The 18,991-nt window shown below is 38.3% G+C and overlaps 2 protein-coding genes across 6 annotated transcripts; both read left to right on the top strand.

Moving 5' to 3' along the window:
* Positions 1 to 667: 667 nt before the first annotated feature.
* LOC144057789 (neuronal acetylcholine receptor subunit alpha-7-like) lies at positions 668 to 11,237 on the top strand. 4 transcript variants are annotated; one of them, XM_077575693.1, is made up of 11 exons: positions 668 to 805; positions 3,282 to 3,421; positions 4,758 to 4,802; positions 5,002 to 5,111; positions 5,246 to 5,325; positions 5,932 to 6,099; positions 7,883 to 8,077; positions 9,846 to 9,932; positions 10,009 to 10,118; positions 10,191 to 10,280; positions 10,356 to 11,237. In XM_077575693.1, exons 1-11 carry the CDS (start codon positions 754 to 756, stop codon positions 11,010 to 11,012), a joined length of 1,734 nt encoding a protein of 577 aa, XP_077431819.1. In that variant the 5' UTR covers positions 668 to 753; the 3' UTR covers positions 11,013 to 11,237. The 4 variants fall into 4 exon arrangements, with proteins under 4 accessions (XP_077431819.1, XP_077431818.1, XP_077431817.1 ...); XM_077575692.1 differs by having other exon boundaries at positions 9,873 to 9,932; positions 10,191 to 11,237; XM_077575691.1 differs by having other exon boundaries at positions 10,212 to 11,237.
* Positions 11,238 to 12,849: 1,612 nt separating this feature from the next.
* Positions 12,850 to 15,834, top strand: LOC144058030 (uncharacterized). Of its 2 annotated transcripts, XM_077576222.1 has the most exons (7): positions 12,850 to 13,321; positions 13,387 to 13,458; positions 13,703 to 13,796; positions 13,882 to 13,994; positions 14,075 to 14,129; positions 14,986 to 15,087; positions 15,168 to 15,834. In XM_077576222.1, exons 2-7 carry the CDS (start codon positions 13,412 to 13,414, stop codon positions 15,750 to 15,752), a joined length of 996 nt encoding a protein of 331 aa, XP_077432348.1. In that variant the 5' UTR covers positions 12,850 to 13,321; positions 13,387 to 13,411; the 3' UTR covers positions 15,753 to 15,834. The 2 variants fall into 2 exon arrangements, with proteins under 2 accessions (XP_077432348.1, XP_077432347.1); XM_077576221.1 differs by having other exon boundaries at positions 12,851 to 13,458.
* Positions 15,835 to 18,991: the final 3,157 nt, after the last annotated feature.

Below are 18,991 nucleotides of genomic sequence, written 5' to 3'. Positions count from 1 at the left end.
AATCCCTACTAGGAAAATATTTTTAAACATAACAGTAATTCTTATTGGCATTTTTCTTGTTTTCTAGAAGGCTGACTTAATACTTAAATTGAAATATGAGGAGTTACAATCCCCCCCCCATGTAATAAAGTACATATATCATATGTTTCAATAAATTTCCAATGTACCTAATGAAGCGTGTAGAATTTTTTTCACTTGCTGTAATATCCAGTAGGTGTCAGCATTGCTCTACTGTGAACTGCACAGGGGTTTTAAAGATACCAGATGATTTCGAGTACTGTACTGCACTGTAAAGTGCCAGTGATTTTGAGACCTGTTGTGATTTTGTTTCTTCATAGAATACTATATATAGAATACTATACGTTATACCCTCTTAAATAGGGTGGGGGGCTGATGGGCCTAATGAATGAAATGATGAACTTCCCTTAACTAAACTACAGACTGGTAAAACAAAAAGTGCCAAATAAATGTTGTATATGTGTATGTCAATGTAAAACACACTACAGGTAAAAAAAAAAAAGAGTATCCTCCTTCATCCCACTAGTGTTTGTTTCACTCCATCTTTCTCTCACCCACCCTCTCTCCTCTCTCTCTCTCTCTCTCTCTCTCTCTCTCCTCCTCCTCACCTCATCTCCTGCTCCTTCCCTTGCTCCGCTGCTGTTCATTTCACACTCAACCTCTCCTCACATCTGGATCTATCCATCATCTTCCACCACTCTTTCTCCGTGCATACAAGAAGGGAATGCACGCAGCATGTTGCAGGCTGCGGCACTTTGGCTTTTGACACTTGCCACCCAGCTGCGAGGTGAGTGACTTTGACAAGCCTGGCCTCTAACAAGTGTGGTTTTGTTTGTGTGCGTGTGCGTGTGACCTTGCATGTTTTGTTTCGCTACCGAAGAAGCTGCTTTGTGACGACAGCCGTCATGCTTGAGATATATTCATCTCAAATTATTGCTTAGCAGCGCATGAGAGTACTGATTTAACCATGCTGCAATAAAGAGATAGCGATTACAGGTCATTAAGTGGTTACTTAAAATGGCTTGACCCATTGGACTCTTGCAGTATAGCCATAATCAACAGATTAATGCTCTGGTAAATGCTACATGACGGTGATTAAAAAACTAAAACAAAACAATACAGTACATACAGTGGATATCAAAAATCTACACACCCATGTTAAGACGCCATTTTTCGTGATAAAAAAAAAAGAGACCAAGATGAATCGTTTCAAAACATTTTCCATCAGCAATGTGTGACCTGTACAACTCAAATGAAAAAGAAAATCTTATCGAGGGAGGAAGTAAACATAAACAAAAGCCCCACAGAACATCTGAACTTTATGTGGGGTTAATCAGAGGTACTTTAAAGGGTGGCAGTTGTGTGCTGAATACCATTTAACATGAATATGGTTTATTAATACCAATTACAGCCACACCCCCATTTAGAAGAGGGTGCTTACACTTGTGCAAACACATTGTCTCAGTTGTTTATTTTTTATTTATTTTTAGCTTCCCCAACTAAATTCTACAGGTGATAGGTCACATAGGTGGATACAGTTTTGAAATGATTTATCTTGGTATCAATTTTTTATATCGCCCAAAAAAAGGGGTGTGTAGACTTTTTATATTCACTATATGGCCTGTTATGTTACTTTTATATTAAACAATTCTCAAAAAATACTTGTACTAGTTTGACTCTTCTATTGTTTGTGTTTATATCTCACTACACTGTAACCATAGCAACAATTGAGATGTCAGAAAGTTAGATTAATGTTTTAGTCATCTTTCACCCTCAAGGCACATTCAGCTAACCAGAAGTGAAAATAAACACGTCATCAAACAAAATGCCATACCTAAAAGCCATAATAAATGGCAATTACAGCACTCGCAATGAAGATAAACAAGTAAATTGATTACATGATTATATTAATTATGAATACTTTTTAAAAGCTCTCAACTACAACAGTGTTAATTTAATACTGAAACAATCTTGCATCATGGATCCCCAAACTGTGAGGATATGAAGTGGAATGGAATACCAATTAAACTTTTTTTTGTGATTATTTTTTTAAATCACCGCCACCAAATAATAAGAGTGTGACCCATGGACCACGTACTGTACATAATTGACATTATCAAGATTCCTAATATATGTGTTGCTTGCTTTCATTTAGCTGTTTCCCCCTAAAATTCAATAATTCAAATTTACACGTCGAGAGGAGTAATTTAAAGTTTTATGACTGCAATAAAATGTAGGGGGTTTCAATCTTGGTGGTTTATAAGGCAGTGATTCTTCTGGATACTAGTTTTTACTTTTACTCCGTACATCTTATTATTTAAAAGTGGAAGTCAACCATAAACATTTCTTGACAATAATATGTTATATGTGACCTCAATAGTCTAAACATGACATTCTGATTATTATTACATTTTTGGAATATGAGTTATGAAGCAAAATGCAGCAGTTTTTAATCCATCTCGGGGGGCGGCCATTTTGCCACCTGCCATCGACTGAAGATGACATCACAGTTGCTCAGATCTCAGGCAACAACCAATCAGAGCTCGCCTCTTTTCTGCAGCTGCGCTGTGATTGGTTGTTACCTGAGACCTGAGCAACTGTGATGTCATCGTCAGGCGACAGCAAGTGGCAAAATGGCCACCTTCTGCTGCATTTTGCTGTTTAACTCATATTCCATTAACACAATATTAACCAGAATACCATATTTAGACTAGTTGGACTACATAGAACATATTATTGTCAAAATATATCCCAGATTGCTTCTGACTTTGTGGAACACTGTGAGGAAGGTCCTTTTTTGTTCCAAGAGTTAACTTAGCATCCATCATATACAGTAGACCAGTTCTTTTGTCCATATGTAAAGTGTACCGTGGCTCTTAAATGATCGTTGTGTCCACATCAATGTAATTACCCTCTTGAGAAATCACCCAATGGAAGCCTCCTCATCTGGAGTTATGGTCCGCGGAGTGAAAGCTCATATTCCAGTGAATGCTGTGTGACCCGGTTATGTCCACGTTTAACAGCCTGCTGAAACGCAGCGGACATCTTTACAACAGCAGGAAGAGCATGTGTGTCGGCCGGTGATCAATCAGGGGTCGTAATTGATTAGAAGTAGCGAGGTTCTATTACTCTTTTGCTTTCTTCTGACACAGCGTTCTCTTGTTCATGACTCCCCTCTCCTCTTTTCTCCTTTTTTTCCCCACGTAATCAATACTTTCCAAATTCTCCATCTGCACTTGATCCCCTTCTATCGACCCACAAAGAGACAACGCAGGGTCCCCATCAACGCTTTTTGCTCAGGGAGCTGCTGAAAGATTATAACCCCATGGAGAGGCCCGTGGCCAATGACTCCCACAGCCTCACCGTCCACTTCTCCATCACTCTAATGCAAGTCATGGATGTGGTAGGCAAATCCACACCACCAGCACAACACAAATCATGTCCGGTTGAATATTGTTATTCAAAAGCTATTGTTACAAACAAAAATACTTTATTTGAAATACAAACACCAGGTGTGCAGGTTAGAGTTGCCGGCTGTATCATTTTCACAATTGTCCAGTTCAGCCAAATCACTCGGTGAGGCAAGCCTGAACTCCACTTTAAACTACACAGACTATTCATCTAGACCCAAATCTGGATTCATGTGAAGCATGTACACATGATATGATATTGTATATGTACATAGTGCATTTAACTCTATTTATCATCATCAGTCATTCAGGTCAAGATTGTATCATTCAGAAATCATCAGGGAATTTCTGGAGTCAGTTGTCTGCACTGAGAGAAAAGGGGATGAATAATTCCATACATCCTACTTTTCAATTATTGTTTTGTAAGGGGAAAAAAAGAGTTTAAAATATATAAATTTTGTTCCACTTCAGAATTGTGAGTGTTGATTCTACACACACACACAATTTTTTTTATATATATATTTATGTTTAAAGCCTGGAAAGTGGTAAAAAGATTTAAAAAAAAAAAGTTAAAGTAAAAAAACAAACAATGAATTAATAATATTAATGATTTATGTATATTTTTCTTAAACTATAGGTCTATACAGATTTTATTTAAAAAAAAAGAGAAAGAAACTAATAATGAAATTAAAGTATTGATTATGTCATCATAATAATATTATATATATATATATATATCTTTAATTTTATGGTCTAGTATTTATATCATTTATTTAAAAATAACATTTTGCTTTTTTTTATGAAATAGTTTTAAATGTAAAGTACACTGATAAGAATAAGTACTACAATAAAATAAACAAATTACATGCTATTGTAATTATTTAAATTATTGTCATCATAAAAATCGACCCTATTTTGAAAAATATGATCTGAGGTGATTTAGGCCCTATTTCTTTTTTGTCAATATGCAATTTTCCATATTTTCTCCTCTCTGGGACTTCTCTCGCAGGGACACTCCTGTCTTTCTCCTTCAAACGTTTCCTTTGATGGCATTTTCTTGTTAAGACTGCTACCTGATGGTAACGAAATAGAGAATTACAATTTTGCAGGATGCTCTGTTACTTTTAGTTCAACTCCCAATAGCTATGTTTACTCTAATTTAAGTTATCAATAACCGACAACTGTACAATGTTACCCAGTAGGCTCCGCCAAGGTTGAACAATTCTTTAGTAGAGAAAAAAAGGTCTGGAATGTGTCTATTAAATATGAATGAATCACTTCACAGCTTAAATTGCTTGTTTTTTTCCATGTACTTTTGCATTGTTCAAGGATGAAAAGAACCAGATCCTCACCACAAATATCTGGCTGCAGATGGTGAGTTATTAATTAATAATCTGTTATTATAGCTGTTTATAAATAGACAAGCCCACATAGCAACAGATGGCAAGAATAAGTGCAACAGAAATGCAGAATTGAATAATTTAATACACTTGACTGCTGTATAATTTATGCTTGTTATGCTGATCTGAGCACCAGATTAATCATCAATAAACTGTATATTGGTGCCCCCCAGCAGTGGTATGATCACTACTTGCAGTGGAATCAGTCAGAGTACCCTGGAGTTAAAAACCTTCGCTTCACTGCGGATCAAGTATGGACACCTGACATATTGCTTTATAATAGGTTTGTCACGCACACACACACACACACACACACACACACACACACACACACACACACACGCACACGCACGCACGCACGCGCACACACACACACACACACACACACACACACTCATCATTGTCACTCTACTGCAGTGCTCACAACAAGTTTGACGGCACCTTTAAGACCAACGTGCTGGTAAACTCCAGTGGATTCTGTGAGTATTTGCCTCCAGGTGAGTTGCTGTTATTTAATTTATTTATTTTCTAATTTTTATTTTTATTTTTATTTTTATTTTTATTTTTATTTTTATTTTTATTTTTATTTTTATTTTTATTTTTATTTTTATTTTTATTTTTATTTTTATTTTTATTTTTATTAAATATTTATGTTTTTGTTTTTATTTATTTATTTTTAGTTTTATTTATTAATTAATTTTTTTAAATTTTTTTTTATTTTTTTAAATTTTAATTTTAATTTTAATTTTAATTTTAATTTTAATTTTAATTTTAATTTTAATTTTAATTTTAATTTAAATTTTTATTTTTATTAAATATTTATGTTTTTATTTTTATTTATTTATTTTTAGTTTTATTTATTAATTAAAAAATTTTTTAATTTTTTTTTTATTTTTTTAAATTTAAATTTTAATTTTAATTTTAATTTTAATTTTAATTTTAATTTTAATTTTAATTTTAATTTTAATTTTTATTTTTATGTAAAGCACTTTGAGTTGCTTCTTTTCATGATAAGGTGCTATATAAGTAAAGTTGACTTGACTATTTCAGAAAAAAAATGTTTTTTAATGCCTTTGGAACACTGACACTCCTTTGTTTCTAAGGAATTTTTATCAGCACCTGTAATGTGGACGTGCGCTGGTTTCCATTTGATATTCAGCGATGCGAGCTGAAGTTCGGCTCCTGGACGTTTGATGGCTGGTTGCTGGACATCCAGATGAAGGAGGCAGACGTGTCCGGATACATGCCCAATGGGGAGTGGGACCTACTGGGTGAGGCTGACTGTTTACATCTGGTAAAAAAAACTAAACAAACATGTTTGGTAGCACAAGTGGGTGTTCAAAATGAGCCTTTCATGCCTCATTAAGAGTTGATATTGTAGTGTGATACCGTACTGTGCAAAAGTCAACAACAAAGAATATCTTTGCATCAGTTATCTTGATGTTAAGAAACGGATGCTGTTGTGCTTTGGCAGATGTGCATTGCAATGTAACATCTCTAATAGTTTGCACAGTACTGTATGATTATCGGGAAATACAATTATTATATATACCTTGTGAAAAATGTCTTTGGCAAAAATGAGAAATATTGCATTTCAGTTTGAATGCGTGTTAGTTAACAACGATAAACTAGAGGAAGTATCCCACCGGGCCTCACCCACTTTTTCCCGATGCTATATTGTGTACACAGTATATTTGCACCAAGAAAGTTGCTCCCCGATGAGACTTTTTTCCCTTCTAATTTATATTCTAAAATTTGTTATTAGCTCTCCTGCAGCTGAGAATGTAACAACCTAAACTTAGGAGGTCCGTGGTTTTGCTTCAGTTCCTATGGTGACGATGTAACCTGAATATCAACATAAATCAGAACGCACTGTAGCCTATCACTTACCTACAGTGTCAAGAGAAAAATGTTAATCCTTTGAAGGCAAAAAAAAAAACACACTCAGAGAAAAATGAGAGATACAATTGAATTCAAACTTACATGCAAGTAAACAGGTGAAATGCACCTGATGGCGTTAAGGGCAGCCGCAAACTGTGCAACGCTTGATCGCCCCCACACTTTGGGCGATTTAGCATAAGGACGCTGCGATGTGAACTGCATGAATATGTATGGTCTTCTCCCCATACAACAGATTGGATTGTATCTTTTTTTTTTTTAATCCATAAAAAGATGGCGAGTCAGTAAAGGAAGACTCAGGTTGCAACAGAAAAAGGGACATGGGCGAGAATAAAGACAAACCGTTCACCACACCGCTCGCATATATATTTAACAAAAGCGTGAAATATTTCATCCACAGGTACATATTAAATTATAAATAAGATCAAGTACTTTTGGAAACACAATATGTGTACTGTGTATACTGCATTTATATCGTGACCAGTGTCCAGGTACTCGTTTATAACCTGGAAATAGCGTCTGTACATTTCGCTATATTTTGCGCTGACCGCGATTTGTGTTTTGAATCTTCATTAAAACCCTGGAGAACCCACGGGGTCAAATTTGGCCCCTATAAATTCTGCTACTCAAATAACAAAGACCTTTTTTTTTTTTTTTTACAAATTTAACTTCAAAAGTCCAGAGTGCCACTTCTGACCCCTGCATGGGGCCATCTAGTGGATGAATATTGCACTTACATGAGCCAGAGTGGTGGTGACAAGATGGCTGGCAACATGCTGTTTTGTTGAGCTGGAAATCAATCCAAACAAAACCATCTTCTCAGCAAACCATCAGATGGTAAAATTGTGTTTTTTTTTGTTGATCTATTTCATATCATGTTGCAGAATACCTAGGAGTATGTTTTATATACATATTTTGATAAATTAGCAACTCGGAGCTAGTTTAAAAAAAAGGGTTAAAATTGAAAAAACATATATTTTGGTGTTCATAGCAGTCATTTAATGTATAATTCATAATTTTCCAAAGAAGAAAAGGGTTCTTGGGTTCTCCAGGGTTAAACCAGCGGCCCACTTGTGGCATCACATATAAGGACCATCATAAACTGAGGAGCACTTCCACTGTATTGTTTCATTGTCCCACTCGTGTCGCCCTCAGAGGTTCCCGGCACTCGCCATGAGGTTTTCTACGAGTGTTGCGCGGAGCCTTACCCGGACGTGACCTTCGTGGTCACTCTACGCCGGCGGACCCTCTACTACGCTCTCAACCTTCTCATTCCCTGCGTGCTCCTCTCGTCCATGACCCTGTTGGTCTTCTTGCTCCCGGCCAGCTCTGGGGAAAAGATCAGCTTGGGTGAGGAGACGCCAATATGAGAAAGCGCGCTTGGGTTAAAAGTTGAAACACGCACGTGCCCGTCTGCATATTCGACACTAGTGGTTCTTTTCGAGTCTTGCTCTGTCAACATGATGGAGAAAAAAGGAATGCTGTCAGAAAGTCAGCAGGATTTAAAAAAATAAAGTAGAGAATAGCAAGTACAGTAGAGTGGTAAACATTGGTGTGACTTTGATTTGAATGACTCTCAAAACAGAATTTTGCATACGGACATAACACATGAAACACTTTTGATCACAAGTGACAAGCATATGGCAGCTAAAGCCCGTATCCCACTGAGGAGTGAACATTTGCGACGCTAACAAACATTGATTTCACGTCAGGGTTCGTTCAATGTCTCAGTGTTTCCTTAACATTCTCTAAACAGTCTTAATGGGGCTCTAATCAGTCTTAATGGTCTTTGTTGTTGCAAGAAAATATTGATCATGTCTTTTTAAATTTCAAACTGTTTAGAGTACCATTAAAATTGTTTCGAGAAAATGTTTCCTAAATGTTTTCTAAAGAGTCTTAACGGTTCTCTACACAGAGAACGTTTAGGAAACCCTTTCTCGAAACAGTCTTACTGTTTAGAAAACCAATAACAGTAACAGTAAACTTAGAGAACGTTCAGCAAACTCTTTCTCTAAACAGTTTTAATGGTTCTCTAAAGTGAAAGTGTTTGCTAAACGTCTTAATGATTCTCTACTCTCTAGACAGAGAACATTTAGAAAACTATTTCTCTAAACAGACTTAATGGTTCTCTAAATGTTCTCTAAACAGTCTTTATGGTTCTCTAAACAAAGAACATTTAGGAAATGCTTTTTCTAAACAGTCTTAATGGTTCTCTAAATGTTCTCTAAACAGTCTTAAAGGTTCTCTAAACAATCTTACTGGTCTTTTGAAAATGTCAACATGTTCAAAATTTCCTTGCGAGAAGAAAGACCAGTAAGACTGTTTAGACACCCATTAAGAGTATTTAGAGAACGTTTAGGAAACGCTGTGACCTTGAAGGAACTCACGCTAAAAAAAATGAAAAACGCTCATCCCTAGCATGACAAGCTAACAAAGGAGTCTACAGCTTCACTTAGGGCTCCTTATTGTCCAACAGCATAAACAGATGGAATCAAACAACAAATGCAAACCGGTCATAAAAGATCTGAATCAAAAGTATTTTGTTCATACAAAGTTGTGTGTTACCAGCTGAGAGTCCTATCGAGCAAATGGCAATAGAACAAAAACAGGAAGTAGAAACCAACCACCCCCCACCCTCCCAAAAAATAAATAAATGGTCAATTGTATCTCTTATCTACACCATGTAGTGCCAAAAACACTTCACAAATTCACAGCTGTTGCAATGCACACTGGGAGCAAACTAGAATTCACTGTCTTCACCAAGGACACTTTGACAGTCACAAGTAGGAATTGAACTCGTGATCCTTGTGTCACTGAATGAGCCGTTCGACCCCCTGAGCCACAGTCACCCGAAAACAGCCTAACAGAGGCGAGAACTTCTGCTATAGTCATCTACATGACGATAGTCTCCGGACATCCAACTGTCAGCACACAAGCAATGAAAAGTTAATTTGCCAAAACATGCCCCCTTTAAATACGTCAGCTTATTTCACAGTTCAGTGCAAAGTTCATCCTTTGACACGTTTCTGAAATGAAGTCTAGGGAGGTGTGCTGTCAGCTCATCAACTCCAACTTGACTCTTCTGTTAAAGATGATTCTTTTTATCTCGTCCTTCTAGGCATTACCGTTTTACTTTCTCTAACAGTCTTCATGTTGATGGTTGCCGAGATCATGCCCGCAACTTCAGATTCTATACCACTCATAGGTGAGCTTCTTTATGTTTTTGCGCAGTTTGACATTCATTGATTTTTCAGGCAAGACGTTAACAATTTCTTTCTCAGGTCAGTATTTCGCCAGCACGATGGTGATTGTTGGCATGTCCGTGGTGGCTACGGTCGTTGTCCTTCAGTTCCATCACCACAACCCCAACAATGGACAAATTCCACATTGGGTGAGTCGGATCCTTCATGTTGTTACTTCTGCGACGCAAGCACTCTCTTATTCTACTGTCGTCGTTTGACAGGTCAACCTAATCCTGCTGCAGTGGGTTCCTTGGTTTCTCCGGATGAAACGACCAGGTGAGGGAGTCGAACAAGATCTTCACAACAGCCAGGTGGACGCTCAAAGCAAGACCCTGTCCTCACCCGCCACCACCACCACCACCCAGCTGACTTCCATCCTCCCCCAGAGCCTCGCCTCCCTGAGAGCCAGCCTGGCTCAGCTCCACCACTCGCCGCCAAACGGGTGCATCTCCCAAGCCATCATCCTCCCGCATCCCATCCGCAGAGATCCCGCCCCCAATCCGCATCCTCAGCCGAACGGTCATCTGCCCTACATGGGCTTCCAGGCCTTTTCGTCCACAGCAGAACTGGAAGCTCAGAGTCACGGTCAAATGAGAGGCTCTTACGGGGCAGCAGGCGAAGATGGAGAAGGATCAGACGGAGGCGGAGATATGCCGAGTCATCAACATGTTTCATCCGGCAAATCCCAGGAAACGGCATTGTCGCCGAACCTTGAGTCAACCGCCGCGTCTCCGGGGCCATGTGGGTTAGAAACTGGGACGGGCTCAGGGAGGGATGCCACCTCAAACACCCACGGTGGTCTCAGTGGAAACAGGGCAGTGGACAACCAGCTTCAGGCGCTTCTCACGGAAGTGCAGTTCTTGGTGGAACGGGTTCGCGAGCAGGACCGGCAGCTCAGCCTGGCCGAGCAGTGGCAGTTCGCCGCGGCCGTCATCGACCGCCTTTGTCTGGTCGGATTCAGCGTCTTCAACATCATCTGCACCATCGCCATTCTCATGGCCGCGCCCAACTTTGGAGAAGCTCTGGCCAAAGACTTCCTCTGAGAGGCCAACCAGACGGACGTTTGCAAGCACAATTGCCGTTTTTTTTTTCTTCTTTTTTTTTTGCCGTTTGCTGTTAAATGAAATGTGAAGATATGAGAACTGCATGCAAAGTGAAATATGTGTGTCCTGGGACACATCATGTTGCAGATTGTATGCATGTACATGACATCCAAGCACATCAATATTTTTCTCCCATAGGCTATTAAAACAAACATGTTAAGTTTAGAGATTGGTGGTTCTTAATTGCAGTTATGATTTGCCAAATTGTTTATTTTACAAATATTTTTTTTATTTTATTATTCGCAATTCACACATTTTTATTGGCCATGATTGAAGTCAGCTGCGACCTCGCTTTCAGCGGCGCAGCCCTCCTTCGTCAGATCCGCTGGCCTTTTACCAACAACGGGGCTAAACCTGCCTCAGCGCAGAGTTGTGCGATGTGCACGCAGTATTTATATGCCAGTCATCAAAATAGAGCAATATGTGTCTCGGCAAAATGATCCCCTATTAAGATATTTTAGATCATTTTGTAGAATGAACACCAACATTGGAAAAACATCCTCCTCTGATGGAACATTCAAAAAGATTCAACAGGGGGTGTTGCGATGGGATAACTAGCCGGAGAGTGATGGTAGTGGAGGGAGTGATTTGTGGAGCATAGCGATAAGGGAGGGATAAGGCATAAATGAGACGGAGGGGATGATTGAAGACAGAGGAGGAGGAGGAGGGCTATGCAGAGGATGCAAAAAAGTAAAGAATATGCTTGAGAGAGAGGAAGGAGGGAAACCTGCTGAGGAAGCAAACGGGCTTTTACAGTTTTAAATGATTGGCCATTAAAGCGGGATGCAGCTTGAGGGGAGTGACCCCGACTTTGCCATGTAAATAACAAGCACAACGTCGAAGCTATAATTGTTTTGTTCCATTAACAGCTTCGATTCTGAGCGTTTCGATTCTTGCAAGGTGTACCTTATTATGTGGCCACTTAGCATGTAACACGACTACTGTACAGGGTAATGCATCGTTCGTTGCATCAAGTGACTGTGCTGCTGAGCCGCAACTGAAACGCAGTGCAGGTAATAAATTTAAAAGACGTCAGGCACGTGCTCTATAATAACAGCACCGGCACACCGAACATACTCACAGAAACATGCAGGTGGTCTGCTATGGTACTACAAGTTTAACTGAGGGCATTGAATGACATGTCCTTGAATAACTGGCTTTGGTGGAAACACAACTGTTAAATCATGCCAGAATTAGAGCATAATTCAGTCACTGACATATTTAAAAATCATCTTATTGTATGTCTGGTTAGAAAACAGGCAATAAACAAACATATTGTAACACCCTCATATGTGGTAAAAGGACAACACGGTTGCTGATGCTCTTCTGTCGCTTTATTGCCACAAGTGATGACATTCACACACAAGTACGTTCATTCAAAAGCTGTCTTCCCAATTTAAGCTAACCTTCAATCTGCTCTTCCATCCAACACTTCACGACACACTTATGATGACAAAGCAAATAAAGACCAACTTTTAACTTAATGCAACTATATACAATAGTGGGTTGATGACACGATGGTTTGAAGTCAAACTTGCTTTAAAAAAAAATCGTTATGGTTGGTGCGGACAAAAGTTAAATAAACGTAGATAATTTATTGGTACCTGAATGAAATCTAAACATTGGCTATTGCCATCTTCATAGATCATTGTGGTGACATTTTGTGTTACAAAAAAAGAGGACATTGTAGACATTTAAAGTTCCCAGGGTGGTATGTCAGAATTGTTATGCCCTTCGACATTCACTCCAGCGAGGAGGAAATTTGACTTCCTGTTTTAAGCATGTAAGCTATAATTTTGAAAGGGCATGCACGGAACTCAGCGTTTAGCGCTAACGGTAACTTACAAGAAAGGAAAAGATGGAACCACGCACGTAACGTGTATTCTTTTACAACTAGGCACACAGGGTTTAAAATTGTAATACTGTCAGACAAGTTTAATGTGAATTCTGTTCCAATAAGTTTTGATCTAAATGAGTTACAGTATTTCACTTTTGATGCAACGCTAGCGTCATGTTAAGCTAACGATATGGCAAAATACAATACTTTTTCCTTTTCTATAGCAACGGAAAATGATTCAGGATAACCCGTTCAAGAAATCGTTGGAATTATGTTTGATCTAACTTGAAAACTTAAAACATCTTCAGTTGTATTGTCGAATGGACAAGTAGCGTCTCAGTGACGTCACGTGGACAGTGATTGACGATGAAAGAGCAAAATGAAGATCAAAGTGATGAAAGAGACTTCGCAGGTACAAATAGAGAGAGTGGACAAAAAAAGAACTTCACACTGCTTACAAACTCAAACAATTCAAAGACCAGCAGAAACGCACGGAGCTCTCATGACTTCAACTATGGGGATTCTAGCACCGACTCTAGCCTCGATCAGGTTTGTAAACTTTTAAGAAACATGGACATTTAATGATTTTGGGTGGGGAAAATATAATATAAGAACGTCAAAAAATAGCTAACTTAATGATGTATTTATATCTCATAAGAGCCTATAATTTTTTTAAACAATGTTTGCTATATTGCATTCTCATGATACACAGTACAGTATATGTTCTCAATTCTAAAATCTATTTTTTTAATATATATTATAATATATAATAATATATATATATATTTTTAAGATCTTACTTCAACGCTGACGCTTACAACCTGCTTGAAGAACTCGTCGAGATGACCTTTTTGTCTGAGCATGAGCAACGCATGTACAATGCAGAGGTAAAGGATTTTAAAATGATACATAATATTGTGTCCTGGTGTAGCTTCTCAACAGCATATTTTGTGTTTTTTGTATACAATACAGAAGGCGTTCATGAGGCAATATGTACTTTTGGCCAAGGAAAATCGAGTTCCACCATGTCTCTCGCCAAAAGACATGAAGGTGTGGTTGCTGAAAAGAAGGAGCTTCCAGCGAGAGTAAGTACAAAGTGGTCAAGAAATGATGTTGTTTTTTAATTGGCTGCATGTGGAAATAACTGTTTGTGTATATTTGATAGGTACCAAGATATGCGCACGAACGTGGATGACAGAATGTTTTATATCCTTTACGTGGTGAGTACAGAATAATAGTTGCAATATTGAATGTCTAATGTAAAAAAAAACTAAGTGCAAGCAGGAAGTCACAAGCTCAAGAAATTTGAATATTTACACTGGAAACTATTAATAAATTGTAAAAAAAATAAAATAAAATTCAGAAGGCAAATTCAATTCATCCCCAATTTTAACTCATTTACTGCCATTGACGCCTATTAACGTTAAAAAATCATTTGAACTATTTCTATTAGTTTAACATTTTTTCCCCACTTTTGTTAACATGAGTATGAAATCCTAGACTTTTTTTTTTAATAATCTTTTTTTTAAAGAAAAGATTATTAAAAATTAGGGGCGTCCGGCGATTAAATGTATTTTATTGTAATTAATCGCATGACTTCAATAGTTGACTCACGATTAGTCACAAATTCTAAATCTGTTCTAAATGTACAATATATTTTTTTCTAGGTTTTCATACTCTTGTTCACAAAAGTGGAAAAAAATGTTAAACTAATAGAAATAGTTAAAATGATTTTTTGATATCCGTAGCGGTCAATGGCAGTAAATGAGTTAATAAATTGTAAAAAATAAAAATAAAATAAAATAGAATAAAAATAAAATAAATAAAAATAAAATAAATAAAAATAAAGATTAAAATAAAATAAAATAAAATAAAATAAAATAAAAATTGAAATGAAATAAAAATTGAAATGAAATGAAATGAAATTAAAAAAAATAAAATAAAATTCAGAAGCAAATTCCTCCCCAATTTTAATGTGTGATGAATCTATATAATACAGTATGAGTTAAATAAACAAACTTATCTGTGATAGTCAAATCAACAACATATCCATAAATCTACTTGACATGTGTCCAGGCCTGGACAATGGCAAGGGTCTTACGCCTGAACAAGATGCAGAGAGAAGTCAACATGGAAGTACACGAAGAGCAACGCCTTTCGCGATTGCTCGGGAGGAAGGTAAGCAAAATATTTCCTGCACTAAATGAACCACGTGCAACAATTCAGTCGCTTATTTCCCATTTTTGTCTTTTCAAAAGGTGACACTGCAAGGCCTCCACAGGTACCTGTCAGCACTGTGGCCCCAAGCCGAACGGGACACGGACACCTTCCTCTGCCATCTGCTTAATGATCTGCTGACGTTGCCGGACAGCACCGAGATGACCGTGACACAAAAACTGTTTTTCCACCCACTGTTAAACCGCGCTCTCTGGTCCCTGGTGCGGACGATGGTAGAGTCGGCTCTGCGCGTCCTTCTGCAGGAGCTGGAGCCGCCTGCCAATGAGAGATCCGTCACGGCAACTTTGGTAGAAAGATCTATGGGCGCGAGCGAGGAGATCGGCAGGATGCTGATCGCCGCCCTGATTTCGATCCCCCGCCTGAGTCCTGAATACATCGCACAGGACGAGCTTGTGCGCCTCTGCTCTGTAGTTGCTTTGAAAATCACCCAAAGTTTGTTTCAAAAGTTCGTGGAGTGTTTTGCAAACTTTCCCCTGATGGACTCGGATGACACCTCGGTCACTGCGCGGGACAGCGTCGTGAGTGCCATCGTGCAGATGGTCTACACGGCCAGTCATGAAAACCCGTGCTCCTCTGCTGCTGTTGCACACAGCAGGGGGAATTGAAGGACTACGGGCATTATCACGTGTGTTATCATTTTACATTTGTTCATTTGTTCATTAAATGGTTTAATAGAAGTACCCTCAATCAAGTGTTTGTTTTTTGTTTTCTCTTAGGGCAATAGATATTTTCCAATTTGGGAGCTAGTCTATGTTTATGCATGTTTATTAGGGTTGGGAATTTTTGAATGTCTCACGATTCGGTTCAGATTTTTGGGTCTGCGATTCGATTTTCCATTGAGAACGGTTTTTAATTCATAATGATTTGATTGACAATGATTTTTGCTTCAATCTATAGATGTGCAAGGAATTGTAATGATCTACTTCAGTCTGACTCGCTAATGCTAATTAGCGCGCTACTCGCGGCACATTCATCACTTAAAAGAGCGGCTCCACACTGAAAAAAAAAAAACTTTTATTGGAATAACTTGACCGTGACTTTTTCCTTCTACTCTCTAATGTGGCTACAACTCAACAGTGTATTAGACCGCGTGGAACCACACTGCCCCTCAGTGGCCAAACCGGGTACAACATGTCCAAATAAAGGCACACACAGACAAAGGCAAGACAGTATAAAATAATTTAAATAAAATCGATTTGGGGACATTAAAATCGATTCTGAATCGTACTAAATTTTTTAAATGATTTTTGGGCACACCCCTAATGTTTATACACCTGCCCCAATGAGAGTGCAAACAAAGAGGTGCGATTAATTGAATTATAAATGTCATTTAAATCCATGAGAACAACAATTAAATATTAACTTTAAATATGAATATACCTTAAGTTGCAGTCTGTTTCTGTGTAGTGTATCAGAATACTATGATTATGACTGGATGCATGTTTGGAGGTCCATCAATAAAAAAGGGATATATCAGCACGGACCAGGTGAGTCATTTTATCACGCAGACATTTTGACTACCTGCATGAAGCAAATAAAAACAAATGATTAAATTATTTCGATTAGTTTACCATTTTTTTCCACTTAAGAGTATGAAATCCTAGACGTTTTTTATAGTACATTTAGAACAGATATAAAATTTTTGATTAATCGTGAGCTAACTAGTGAAGTCCTGCAATTAATTACAATTACAAATTTTAATTGCTTGTCGCCCCTAATTTGTAATAATCTTTTTTTTTTTTAATCTATGCCAGTGAAAGAGTTAATTTAAAAAAAATGATGAGGAGCTGCAGCTGCATCATTGGGTGGATGGAGGCAATGTTTTAGTCGTTATTTCAACATCAAACTAGTGATTCAACAGTGCCTAGACCTACTTGTAGTATAACATAAAGACCAAATAAACACACACACACACACATATATATACAGTATAACTACACAGTAGCGCATTATAATATTTATCCAGAGGTGACATCTTAAAGAGTTTTTGTCACCTTTGAGATTGATCATCTCTCTTTTCCCGACATGTTTCTAAACACACATCCTGAGATCATATTGTGCACCACCAGCAGCCAATAGCTATTAATTACATAGCGACGGGGAGTTGGTGCGGGTCGATAAGGAGCGGCCATTTTCTCCGCTTTTGGGTATTTGTCTCCCACATCTCATTAAGGGAAGTTGGGAGACGAGGAAGGCGATGAGAAAGGGAGCAGGATAAGAGAAGCGAGTGGGAGGCCTGGTGGAAAATCCTCCTAACAGGATCAGTCTCATTCCCAAAAGAAAGTGTAAACAGTCCATTGCGTCAATAAAATGGTTTATTTAAAATAATATTTTACCATTGATTACAATAAGCCAACAATCTGCAGGTTGTCAGTTATCATGTGGGGCTATTATCACAAATGCAGAAATTGATCCTTAAATAAATAATCAAGGCGACAAAATTAGTCTCAAGCAGGAGACGGAGAAACAGAGACGCGCACGCGCAACGGGGAACATCAGACACGGTCCGGTCAACAAACAGAATCCCGCAAAAAAAACGCTCCGGCAAACTCCAACCGATCAATTTCGAAGCTCATCACATTCAATTAGGTCTCCTTCGCACGACTCTGTTGAAGCTCATTAATCACTTGAAGACTTTTAAAGGAAAGTAACATAACATCTTGCAAGATGCATTAACGTTGCGATCACCCACACGGCTTGAGAGCGGCAGCTTTTAAAGTGTGAGAGGCTCAACAGGCAAAAAAACAACAACACACATTCCGCTAACTAGAAAAGCAGATACATTTTTAGATCGGATAGTGACAGGAGACAATCTGGGAAAGAGCATAAAACTTCCAGAAAAGACTCTAGAAATTGAGTTTGTTAACGAGGGCATCCATTAACTCATTCAAACTCCAAAATGTATGAATGTTTTTTTAATACTTGTCCTTCACTCCCAAAAACGTAATTATACGTTTTTGTTATGTTTATGTTTTTTTGTTTTTTTTACAGAAGGCTTTGATACAGCTTCTGACATGAAGAGGTCGCATAAAGCAATGGTAGTTATCACAAAAAACGTCCAGCAGGTGGCAGCAGAATATAAGAGATCGGCCTGGGCCACAACAAGCTCTTTTTCCCAGTGTTTTCAACATGTTTGTGAAAAAATTATGAAACTTTGCTATATTCTAATGCAAATTGCTGCAAAACGGAAACAGATACAAATATACCTTTTTTCCTGATGAAAGAAGAGACTCTAATCGTTCCAATATATATAGAACAGAATATTCTGTGGACCTTTTAAAAAATCCAGTAAAACAGCTGGGAGCGAAGGGGGTTGCGTCAGTCAAAATGGCTGGGAGTGATTAAAAACCCTGTAAAGTAATTCAGAGATTGGTTTCAAAATACATCATACAAAGATAATTGATGAAAACGTGCTAAGACTGAGAACCATGTAGTATTGAATTGTGTCGATTTTAGTTTTCCACTATTTCAGTTTTCTTCATTTTTTTTTTGTCTGTGACTCAAACGACGGCAAGCACTTTGGAGTTCGGCGTCACTTGTCCTTCCCCAACCGGAAGGCCTTTGTTTGCATCAGCGGTTAGCAAGCTAGTTATGCTTGCACCCACAAAATACATCTTCCCTTTGGATAGTCGACTGGCATGGTCGCTTTAGAGTGCCTCGTTGTCGGGACGTGAACGTGAGCAATATATTGAAAGGCTGAAGAGCAAGGAGTGGGGGTGGGGATCATTTTTCAAAAAGATCAACTTGACAGCCAGCGTGTGGACCCGGGCTTCGGGCTGGCATGGCTGCTTTAGAGCGCCTCGTTGTCGGCCATGAGTGCATGCACGTCACGGAGAGAAGAGCT

Source organism: Vanacampus margaritifer, chromosome 9 (assembly GCF_051991255.1).
Source record: "Vanacampus margaritifer isolate UIUO_Vmar chromosome 9, RoL_Vmar_1.0, whole genome shotgun sequence".
Lineage (NCBI taxonomy): Eukaryota > Metazoa > Chordata > Actinopteri > Syngnathiformes > Syngnathidae > Vanacampus > Vanacampus margaritifer.
Note: the sequence above shows the minus strand (reverse complement) of the source record. Positions and strands in the feature narration are given on the sequence as shown.

Excerpts from the sequence above, each read along its gene's own strand:
- LOC144058030 (XM_077576221.1), top strand. The coding sequence starts at position 13,289 with ATGAAGATCAAAGTGATGAAAGAGACTTCGCAGGTACAAATAGAGAGA. Across the intron at positions 13,459-13,702 it reads CCGACTCTAGCCTCGATCAG|ATCTTACTTCAACGCTGACG; the intron begins GTTTGTAAACTT and ends TATATTTTTAAG. Across the intron at positions 13,797-13,881 it reads AACGCATGTACAATGCAGAG|AAGGCGTTCATGAGGCAATA; the intron begins GTAAAGGATTTT and ends TATACAATACAG.
- LOC144057789 (XM_077575690.1), top strand. The coding sequence starts at position 754 with ATGTTGCAGGCTGCGGCACTTTGGCTTTTGACACTTGCCACCCAGCTG. Across the intron at positions 806-3,281 it reads ACTTGCCACCCAGCTGCGAG|AGACAACGCAGGGTCCCCAT; the intron begins GTGAGTGACTTT and ends CGACCCACAAAG. Across the intron at positions 10,119-10,190 it reads ATGGACAAATTCCACATTGG|GTCAACCTAATCCTGCTGCA; the intron begins GTGAGTCGGATC and ends GTCGTTTGACAG.